This window comes from Onychostruthus taczanowskii, unplaced genomic scaffold (genome assembly GCF_017590055.1).
Source record: "Onychostruthus taczanowskii isolate IOZ18803 unplaced genomic scaffold, ASM1759005v1 scaffold12, whole genome shotgun sequence".
In the NCBI taxonomy this organism is placed as follows: Eukaryota; Metazoa; Chordata; class Aves; order Passeriformes; family Passeridae; genus Onychostruthus; species Onychostruthus taczanowskii.
The window spans coordinates 6,957,993-6,969,542 of record NW_024498351.1 but is presented as its reverse complement, the minus strand read 5'-3'; the positions used below and the strand labels follow the sequence as shown (position 1 = coordinate 6,969,542).

The 11,550-nt window shown below is 37.5% G+C and overlaps 1 protein-coding gene across 2 annotated transcripts in view; it reads right to left on the bottom strand.

Moving 5' to 3' along the window:
- Positions 1-308: 308 nt before the first annotated feature.
- The window catches only part of FNIP2 (folliculin interacting protein 2), a 33,546-nt gene continuing 22,304 nt past the window's right edge, over positions 309-11,550 (bottom strand). For both annotated transcript variants that reach the window (XM_041427890.1, XM_041427891.1), the window contains 4 exons: positions 10,887-11,043; positions 8,982-9,182; positions 5,404-5,519; positions 309-4,161 (listed from right to left, as the gene is read on the bottom strand). In XM_041427890.1, the coding sequence (XP_041283824.1) occupies positions 4,083-4,161; positions 5,404-5,519; positions 8,982-9,182; positions 10,887-11,043 (553 nt within the window). In that variant the 3' untranslated portion in view covers positions 309-4,082. The remainder of the gene's footprint in view (positions 4,162-5,403; positions 5,520-8,981; positions 9,183-10,886; positions 11,044-11,550) is intronic.

Below are 11,550 nucleotides of genomic sequence, written 5' to 3'. Positions count from 1 at the left end.
CCAGCCACACAAGTGTATGGAACCTCTGCACAACCTATTCCAACAGTCACAGTCTTCATTTTCCACTATTTTTTGCCATATTTTTCACACTATAAGAGCTCTTGTTTACATGTAAGTGGGGTAAAACTTCCAAGGATAACCAACCAAGTTCCAAATTCTGTGTAGCCTTCCTGTTAGACACTTCTTGTAACAGTGACTTACTTTGCTGATGTGTTATCAAATAGTCCATGTGCTGTTAGACCTCAGCTACAACAACAGCAGCCATTTCAGAAGCTTTAAAAAGGAAGATACCAAATACCACTTACATTGATTTCAGAAAGTTTATTGCACCAAATGCTGCAAAGAAATTGACCAAAATGATAGTGTACATAAACAACTATAAGGAAAAAACATGTAGTTTGACATTGGTGTTCAGTCATTCCTAAAAAAGCCTATGTTCTCCAAACATGCAATAGCAACACACATTTTTCTACTATGGAAAACTTGCCATGTATGTCAAATTACCTCATTTGACCTCAAAGCTCCCACCCCCTCCCCACAAAAAAAAAAAAAATTTTAAAAATAAGGAAATTGTCTAGACTAAATTCAGTAGTTCAGACTTGATTTTTATTTGGGTCCTTTTAATTGAAGTAGAAGTTATCCTTGAAGGGTAAGTGACCATTTTGCGTAAACCTTATATACAAGAATTTGATGCATCTGAAAAGAGGCTTTGACTTTAAGAGTAAAGATGCTTATAATATAGCTGGTGAAAATCAATCCAAATTTCTGGAAGATGCCATCAGAAATGTGAATTACAGAATCAGTGTCTATTAGCTTTTTTGGGAACAAAAGAAAGTTGTATAGCTAGTTCAGAGTGTACCTCACTTAAAATATTCCAATCTTGGTATTGTTTGGGGTTAAAGAATTAATTTCAATTAAATTCTACAATTTAGCAGTTCATTCCTCCCCTATGTTTAGTCTTGCCTGAAAACAGCATACATTCTTTGAATTTCCGTGTGTAAACTGCATTTATGTGGGATTTTGGAAAGACTGTGCACTCCCACCTAACCAAGAAAATATGTATTTAAGTTTACAAAAAACCTACATAATACTGATAAAAACAACTTTGGAATATTTGAAAATTAAGCTACATTATCCATTTTCAACACAGCTGTACATTCATATCACTTTTCATCCTATTAAAATAAAACCAGAAACATGCCCTAAAAATGTCTAAAAAACACATCTGTAAATACTTACTGCCCTGTCATGCCACACCAATTTACATAAACATCAAGATGCTACCAAAAACAAGTTAAAGACTTCGAGTCAAAAAAAAGCCCTAGAAAGTGGAATCCTGTCAACTGAGGTAGTACATTTGGTGGAGGGGGAATATGTAATTAGCTTTCATTAGTCTAAAGCCTTTTAAAGGTAATAAAGAGCTTTCATTTTGAATTTTCTTTCCCCCAAAACTAAAACTGTGAGAATAAAATAGTTCAATGTGTAATTTCTGAAGAGCAGCAAAATGTTAGAGAAAGCAGCAAGAACTATCAAGTTTTAGCCTGGGCTGAAGAAAATTCAAGTGCTTTTGACCATCGGCTCACATGCCACCGCAAAGTTCACTGATGTCTTGCCCAAAGGCAGATTTTTTTTTTTTTTTTAACAGCTGATGTGGTAAAATCATGTCTATGATTGTTTATGGTATTAATCTTGAAATCACTGAATGTCTGCAGATCTCTGTCCTCTTTAAGTAAACCCTGTGACAACAAAAGCACATCTTTAAGTTCGCATATATTTCTTTGAAGAACTGTCAGAGTCTGCTCAGATAAAAACCTCACGTTAAAAGAACTGGACTGACTTTAATGATGTCCGCTACTATTTAAGAATGACATGAAATAGAGAAAGTACATGAGGATTTCTATATACACTCAGAAAAGCAGTTTCATAGTCTTACACATGCACACACACATTCTCCACCAAGAGGGTAGTTTAGGAATACGTGACTTGCTCTATGGTTCGTTCCTTGTTTTAACCTTGTGAAACAGAAAGTGGTATCTGCTAAAAGCCATATGCAGAGGTAAATTGACTTTCCAGCAGATAGGATTCGCAGACCAAAGATATGAAAAGTTTGCTTAGCTATAAAGCAGGAGAAAACCCTGAACCACTGAAACATTTTAGCCTTTTTAGGTAGAATACTACGGAGAAATATGAAAATGCAATAAAATAAATATTTGGAATGTCAGGTCAGAAAACCAGCATAGAAGGAACAGCTTTAGAAGTGTTGTATCAGAATATTAAGTATCCCTCCACGTGGAAACAACCTCTTTTCACAGTACGCCAGTCTACCCATTTCCCTCAAAAAGCAACACAAGGTTAATCAAGACCCCATCGCATTTAAACAATTCACAATAAGCACATTTCATTATTTCAAATAATTGAAAGTTTACTGTAGAAAAGTCCAAACATCAAGGTAGTAGGAAATAAAAACACTTTTAATAAAAGTGTGTCCCTTCAATGTTAAAAATCTGTAACCACCAACAAGGAGAACTCACAACTGGTGACCAGGAGTTTCTTATTAGAATTCACTATTTTCAAGCAATTGTGTTGCCAGAAATTTGCTTGCAAGATGACAATTTCAGACACTGTACTCACAGTGGCTCACAACAGAATGGTCCAACATTGAGTTTTCCATTTAAGAATGTTTTGATCCTTTGTTCTCTCCTTCAGTCTGGTCCATAGTTTCATATCCAGCTTAACAGTGCTTTATGCAAAAAAAGTATTTTTTACATTCATTTTAATCAACCACATGAAAACAGTGAAGTACAAAATTTTATTTTGCTTTCTAGAAACACCAAAGGCCAGTATCAACTAGTGGAGAAGTAGTTTCTGGTGTCAGAGTAGTTAACCTAGTAAGGAAAGGCACCTGGATGATAGTTCAAGATTTCTGTAGAATCAAAAAGGGTAATTGCAAACATTCAGAGTAATATCAAATATTGGGGTTTGTCCCCACATGTCATTTTACTTCAAACAACGTTCCTCTTTTATTCCTACTCAGAGCAACAACTCATAGCTGGAAAAAAAGTAATACTTTTGACTAAAGGTTTGGTGGGGGTTGTTTGATGTCTTGTATTTCCCCAATACGATGGTCTTAAGTTTGTGCCAATTGTTTGGTGTATGTGCACATGGACACATGCTCACAGCACTGGCATCGTTCAGAAGTTTTTCAAATTCATACTCCTTGGAGATAGCAATACTTGATGACACCAAGACAAGTTTAGTTCCCAGGACCACAGTCATACAGCAAATCAACAGTTACTGGAGTTGCATCAGCAACAAATGTAAACTCGTAGCAAAAGTTCCATAAGGCTTTCCCACAAAATCCCTCTCTCAGAAATCCACTCCGTTCCACTTGTAGCCATGGGCCCATTTGAATGCCTCCTCATTAAAACAGAAGCAGCCACAGCTCTCAACCTCTTGGTCCTTAAAGGGAAAAGTCACATCATCCTCACGCACACCATTCCCACATGACATCTGGCTGCTGAATCCAAGTTCCTTGTTCTGAGCCCATCACTTCTACTATACAAAACCACACGTATGTTCTGCAAGAAAATCACATCCCACCGAATACACTTTTGTATAGGAATGCTATATACAGAGTTAACAGCTACCCCTCCTCCTCCCCAGCAAAGAAACATACACCACACCACACTCACAAGCGTAGCATTACAAAATCCATTCTAGCCCACTTGTTCTTTTAACTGGTACTTCATGTTTTGAGCAGCGTTTTTGGGTGGCAGCACCCAGTCTGCCACATAGTGTTAACTTTTGTCCTTTCAATAAAAATAAAATGCAAGGATGCAGTCTCTTGGTTTAAGTCAGAAGTGAGATTGTAAGAAAAACCTGAATGCCTTTTGTGTTATGTAAACTGAAGTCCTCCGATAAAACATCCGGTTGAAATCAGAATCGGAAGGTGGCAGAATGTACAGTCATCACCTGCTTTCATCAGTGCTCCCCTTTACCAGTGTTTGGCACCTCTGTTCTTCATTCAACATTCCCATTTTCATAATTGTACTTTAAGGGAATGACTATCCTGAGAATTTAATTTATAAGAGTATTTGAGCAACATATGGGGAATGAGTACTTGCTATAGCAGCCAACAAAGGCAAGTCATTGGATTCAATCCTAGAAATTAAAAAAAAGAGACAGCCTTTAAAATAATATACAGTCACTTTCACAAGAGAAATACAAGATGATACTTTTCATCCACTTTAAAGAAACTGGAAGGGTCTTGCTATTACTAAGCTCATTGTTTAATTATTATCTACTGTCAATAACCATGTACTACCAGTAAATGTAGGTAAATAATGCTCGAAAACCAGGAAGCACGTTAGCACTTAAAAGACAGCAAGCAGTACTACATTCTGTGCTATGTAATCTTTTGTAGTTTAAATAAAAGATCTTTTATGTATTTGCTAAACACTAAGCCTCAGCTTGTAGTCTTACCGGTGAGCAGGCACCAATAAAGCCCAGTTTACCCAAGTACTAAGTATCAGCTTATGGAAGATGATGCATTTCAGGTTTTGAATATAACTCAGCTCACTACATAGTAGCCCTTTCTTACAAAAAAATTACCAAAAAGCTGAAATTATTAATTATTATGCAGTAACAGTTCAAGGAACACCTCTCAAGTGCAATGGTCAGTTTCCCACTATTTCCAAAGCTGAAGCTGCTCAGAGGCCAGGATGTGTGTACATACTGATATATATTTAACATGGACACACACACGGAGAAAAGTGCTTATTTCACTGCTTCACTATTTACAGCTATATTTCTGAGTATGAGATCTGGAACAGTCTGGAAAAGATAAATTAGATTTAATCTACAGTGCTAAAAAACATCTTGAGAAAGTGTATTTACTTCTTCCCCCTTTTCTGCTGTCAGCAGGCAGATCCCTAAAGGTTATATGCCAATCAAGTACTATTATTAGAAGACAGCTGCTGAACAGGACACCTGTTTATTTTTCTACACCTGATTTTTGAGACCCTCTTGTTCCTTAAGATTCAAATGCACCCTTTTCATTCCAAAAATTCTGAAGTATTTTTCAGGATGGAGTTCTCATTAAGGAGATCACAACTGAAGAGAGTGTGTATGAATACTTGGATAACTTGCTAATGACCAAAATTCAAACTCTCTTAATTCTGAAGACGTAAAAGTGACAAGTATTTTGTTTTTGCTGTATAAATGTCTCCTCATTTTGAGATAGCTTAGTAGAACCCATTTTTGCAACTTATTAGGCACATGAAAGAGAAATGTTAAATATGAAGCAAATCCTCATGAGAACAAGCTGTCAACACTCAGATGAAAAGGAAAAATAACTGCCCCAGCTTTTGCCATTGCTTAAGACTGATAACCTGCAATACTCACCCCAATACAATTCCTAGTTCTTTTACATGCACTCTTGTATGTCCTCGCAGATATTCTGAAAGCATTTTGCTTTTGAGATACATCTCTTGCAGTCTATCCTCAAGATGCATTATGCACTGTAAACACAGACCACAAACCTCAGAACAGCTTTTGCAATCGCATGCAAATATTACAGAAATGCAAGCACATCACTTTACCTTCCATCTTAGAAGATAAACTAAGCCTCCACTCCAAAATCTAGATGAGGCAAATGGATTTATTACAATTGTGCCATAAACATTAAAAAGTTACACTACCCCACAAAGAGGAAACCCCTCATAGGACTGGGGCATCCCAGCTCTCCTGGGTAGCAAGTTTGTTGCATAAACTGCACTCTATTTCCACTCATGTCACTGCATTTCTGCCAACTTCAACAGTTTTAATGAGGTTCAAAACCACTTGAGAGATCTTACTAAGTAGTAAGGCAAAATTCTGGGATCCAGATGTCTTTGTTATAAGTCAGTACTATTTTTCTGAAAGACTTGGTTTAGACAACAGTTTCTAAAATGATCATTCTAGCTCTAAGGCTCTAGTGCCATTCAAGAAATTAAGATACAACATGGAACATGGAAGACACCAGTACCTTCTTGGTCACAGAATTATAACCCTTTTGCTGACTGCTTTTCTGTAGCAACCAAGTTACAAATCCATTTTAGGCATTTGTTTTCATAATTCCTAAGTACTTCTAGCTTAAAATTGCTTAAACATTTGATGCTGATTGCCAAAAGGTAATAGTTCAAGTTCAAACATCAGTTTAATCATTCCACTTTTCTTCCAGCAGTGGAATGCTAGAAATGCATATTATTTTTAAATACAGTCATGTGATTCATGGCAATTTCTCATATACCAACTACAAGAGAGCAGATGAACCTTGGCTTCAAGGAGAGAGAGGGGTTATTCTGGCAAGACAAGGTCAGCAGGCAGCATGTCTTCACAAGCTGAGTAGGTAGAAAGTCTTATCAGGTATTTTGTTGTAGGACAAAGGTACATTCAATTTGATATATTCCTTCTTTTCATGGGGATGACCACTTCAAAAAAGTTAAATTAGGTCAGTTCTCTGAAATCAGGAGATGAAAGCAGGAAGCACATACAGAATCTCACATTATCAAACATATAATCATCCAGCAGGCACAGACAGCAATTAGAAACAGTAGCAGCAAACAGCTTCAGGCCATGTGCTGGAGCTGAATGAAAACCCTAAGTATTAGAAGTGAGATCTGGTGAGACAAGCTTTGTTAATTAAAAATCTAATGAGAAAAAAAAAAAAAGACAGGCTTGTAGGTAGCCTAATATGTATTTTTCTGATCTGGAGCAAGATGAAGATGTTTAATTATTCTTCCAATGAGCTAATATTGAGTCTTAATAATGGACAATAAAGAGGCATTTTAAAAAACATGCTACATGGTAGCAGAGTAAAATCACTGCCACCAGTGGAGGAAAGGCAGAAGGTTTTTGACAATAGTTTGATTGATTTGCTTCAAGCAAATTTTCACTCAAGTCATTACAATCATAACACTTCTGATTCTGGCCAAAAGGGAAGTAAGCACTCTTATCTTTTCCATGACAGGTAACCCTCATGCAAAAAGCCTATGAGCACTTTCTCAGCGGTTCAGGGAGGCATGCAGCTGATTCACAAAGTAGCAGTTCAATCTGTTTCAATTCCAGTATTTGTGCTGATGATTCTGGATTATTTTTTTTTTTTAGTTATGAGGGAGCAAGTAAGCAAGCAAGTAAGAATCCCACATTATTTTAAAAGAAGGGTTATTTACATCATATGATCTATTCCTTCTGAATACCAGCAAAGAATCAAAAGACACTTCTGCCCACAAGCTCAGTACATTAACCTATCTGGTTCAGTGTCCACAAGTATTTTCTTTTTTTTTTTTTAATATATTAGCTTCCTCTGCAGTTTTTCTCATTGACCAAATAGAAGAAAAGTCAAGTAACATCTAAAAATAGAGAAGTAGCTTAAACTGAGATTAAAGGTGCAGGTAAAACTTTTGACATATTGCTGAAATGCAGCAGTTGCAATCAGCACTTTGACCAGGGCATACTGCAAAGCTCTCTGCAGCACAGTTATCAGTCTGAAGTGGTACAACAAAAATATCACCACTTGTTTTTCATCTGGTCTCAAATTGGGTTGTTTTCTGCTGGTACCACAAAACCCCAAAAATACTTACTCATCTGAACAGTAACTGCATGTAAAGAGATATACACTCCTAAAGGAAGCTTCAAACATACTGCACTGTGGTCATCTCTGATTGACGAGTACATCAATACATATGTTTCTATCTAAATCAATAGAAATACTACTACTAAAATGTCACACTTGTCCTAGAATTTAGGAACACTTAGCTTCCATGCACTGATGTTGTTTTAGCAGAGTTGTAAAATCTCCTGACAGAAGGATCAAAGTATTTCTAACACGAATGATGAAAAATTTACAAACTAGCACTGTCAGTTCACAGTTCCTTTTCGTAAGAAAAAGGAAATAAAACACCTGAAAATCATTCTGCCTCCAGACACCTCCCAAACCACACAAGCCATACAGAAACTGCACATACAAATCCTAAGGAAACACTAGAAAGAACACTTCAGCTGCAAAATCAACTACTCAGTTTAAAAATGCCAGGATTTAAGTTGTGACTGTGCTAGTGTTAAGATACAATTTCAACCACAGCTGCATATTTTTCAATGCCCAGAAGAATCCAGAGAAAACACTCAAAAATGTACCCGCATATTTTGCCTAGCATTTGACTTGAAGAACTTAGTGTAATCAATACCACCAATTTAACTCAAAACAGTGCCAACTAATACTATTTAAAGCTATTAGTGTTTAGCTCTATCTTCCTCTTCCATCTGCTGGCACAGTTATTACACAGGATTCCTACAGAATTTCTCAAGGCTATCTGCTGAAGATCAAATCAATTCTATTTATTAGAAAAGGAGTGACTACTGAAAAAACCCTCCATCTCCCCTCACTAATAATTATGTGCTAAAAATTGAATTACAGTTATTGCAGTCAGACTTGTGGGTCATTTTGTTGTAATCAGCAAAACCAGCATTACTGATTTGCTCTGATGAACTCCACTTTAAATGAGGACAGGAAAGGATGCAGTGGGATAGGGAGTATGCAATATGACAAAGTAACATTCCCTGCTGCAACCCACCCATTCCCAGGTGTCCCATCCCATCAATCCTATGAAGAAGCCATCTGCAAAGCTACCCAAGACAGCACTTGCTAAAATATGCGTAAAGCAGAAGCGTCAGGTAAACAGGCACAGTTAGTTGGACTGGAGAGAGGCATCTACTGCATGGGGTTGGACAGAAACCCCAAGAACAGGAAGTTTTTTGCCAGAATCAGGATTTGGTATCCATTACTGGACTGTAGCATGGATTCTTTCCAATATGTTGTAACAGCTCTGCATTATATCAGGCATTAGTTCATTGATATTGCAACACAGTGTACAAAACTCTGTGTTTGCTATCTGAGCTAAACAACTTCCATTAGCTACAGCCTTCAATAAAGAAATACTTACAAAGTCAGCTGGGACGTTCAGTTTGTAAAGCTGTAAAATAGACTGCAACAGACTGGATACTTGACTCGAAACCAGAACATCCTTGCCTAACTTCACACTGTCCATCATCTTCCTCTGGCTTGTAGCTACTTGCACATTCCATTTATCTGTGTCTGCAATAATGCAGACAGCTTCTGCTATGGGCTCATCTAGCACCGGATGCTGCAAGAGAAACAAAATACAATTATGTGACACTTTCATAGACATTTACACCGTTCAGTTTGAGGTTCTACTTTTATTCACACTGATGTAGCAAATAAGAAAGTGATTCAACGCATGGTTTTGTCCATTAGGGAACCAAAGGTATCAAAAAGTGACAAGGAATACCAACTTCAGCAACAAGATTTACATTCAGCAGCACTGCATCTGCCAATTTGACTGAAACATCTAAATTTCATTAGTGCCTGAAAGTCACTACTCAATTTTATTTTTCTTCATGTATTCCTCATACCCTGAAGAGATTAGTTTCTTTCAAAATGAAAAAATAATTACACTGATCCAGTGATGGTGAAAGTATATTCAATGTTTCAGAGATATGTGAGGGATTTTATTATACACAATCAAGAAGGGTATAACAGAACAGCTAGGGTTGGAGGGGACCTCTGGAGATCCTCTAATCCAACTCCTTGCCAAGGCAGTGTCTCCTAGAGCAGGTGACACAGGAACAACTCCAGGTGGGTTTTGAATGTCTCTAGAGAGGAAGACTCCCCAGAAGACTCCTGAGCAGCTGGTTCCAGTGCTCTGCCACCCTCAGCACAAAGAATTTCTCTCTCAGAAACTGAGGTGGAACTTCTTGTGTTTTAGTTTACGGCCATTGCACCTTGTCCTGTTGCTGAGCACCACTCTCTTGACACTTGCCTTTAGGACATTTGCATGCATCAATGAGATCCCCTCAGTCAAGTATCCTCTGAGAGATGTTCCACATCCCTAATGCTCTCTGGGGCTTTCCACTGGAGTCTCTCCAGTAGCTCCTCATCCTTCTTGACCTGTGGAGCCCAGGAGTGGACCCAGCATTCCAGATGTAACCTCACTAGGGCTGAGCAGGTGCAGGTTCACCTCCCTTGACCTGCTGGAATGCTCTTGCTATGCACCCCAGGAGAGCACTGGCTCTCCTTGCAGCAAGAGCTGCTCAGGCTCATGACCCACTTGTCATCCACCAAAGAAGAGCCACACTATCACACCAGACCAATCTGATGCTCCTTAAGGAACAGACACACACATCACTGCTCAGGACAGTACATGCAGTCATACCAGCAGGATGATTCTTAATTGGTACAGAGAGAAACTGCTGACAATTACTAGATAAGCATTTAAAATTGCATACTGAGGTAACAGTTATTCCAGTGAAAGCATAGCTATAAATTTTATAATTTAGGAGTACTTACAGTACAGAAAGAACACAGCAAAGTTCTTATCTATATACAATTACCTTCTGTAGTCAGTAATTTCTGCTACAGACTAGCATCATACAGGCCTCAACATGACTTTACCTCGCCTGCAACACATGCCACTAAGTGGCAAAATAAGACGTTTCAACTTGCATATAATTTTTCTGAAATACAGGTAATTTTGTCTGCTATTATGATGGAAAAGAGAAGCAGCTCAAGGGTTTTTTTCCTTGTTTGTAACTTGAAGTTGCAAACAATCTTCCTTGTGTTAATCTTTGAAGAGAAGCCTTCAAAGTAATAAAGGAAAGCACATGATTCTTGCATGAACAGGTGTTGCATATAGTAAATTAAGGGTTTACATTTTCAAAAAGGAAGACATGGCAGGTGTGGCTGTTCAGAACAGGTAAATCAAAAACATAACCTACTAAAATAACCTGCTTCTGTAGACTTCAGTATCACAACTCCTACTTTAACTCACATGCATTGCATGAAGTAGATCTGCTAGCAGACACTGCTTGAGTTTTTCATCATTATTTATTCCATGCAGCACTAGATCAGGTATATATGTATGACAGTAACCACCCAGAAGTGATCTTCCAAAGTTTTTCACACATTGACTGCTGATGGTATTTGACCTGAAATACAGAAACAAAGTAGGTAAGACTCTTGCTTGACAAACTGCATTCAGATTTTACATTGATGCAAAGTCATGCCTCCTTCTACTGCAAATATTAATCAACAGTTGTACTACAAGTACACATAAATGTTCACATCAGTAAACATCTACTGATGCCCTTTGAAACAAGAATTTCAAAAGGTGAAATTTAACAACATATTGATTTATTCAAACTTGGAAATAAGCAAATTTATATGCACTGGAGTTTGTGGGATAAATGAGCTCCATGTTCTGCAGCTTACAATTTTGCTAAATTTGAGTTTTCTTCAATTTTTATGCTTAAGGTAAGTCTAGAAACTGACCTTAAGCACCATCAAACTCCATGTGTATCTGGAATGCCCAAAAACTTTCAAATAGCATGCCCATGTTTATTCCAAATCTGTGTTTGAGTTATAAATATGTCAAATCTAAACAGTTATCTTTTTAAGCGAAGTTTTGCTTGTCCTCAGATGTTCTATCTACATGT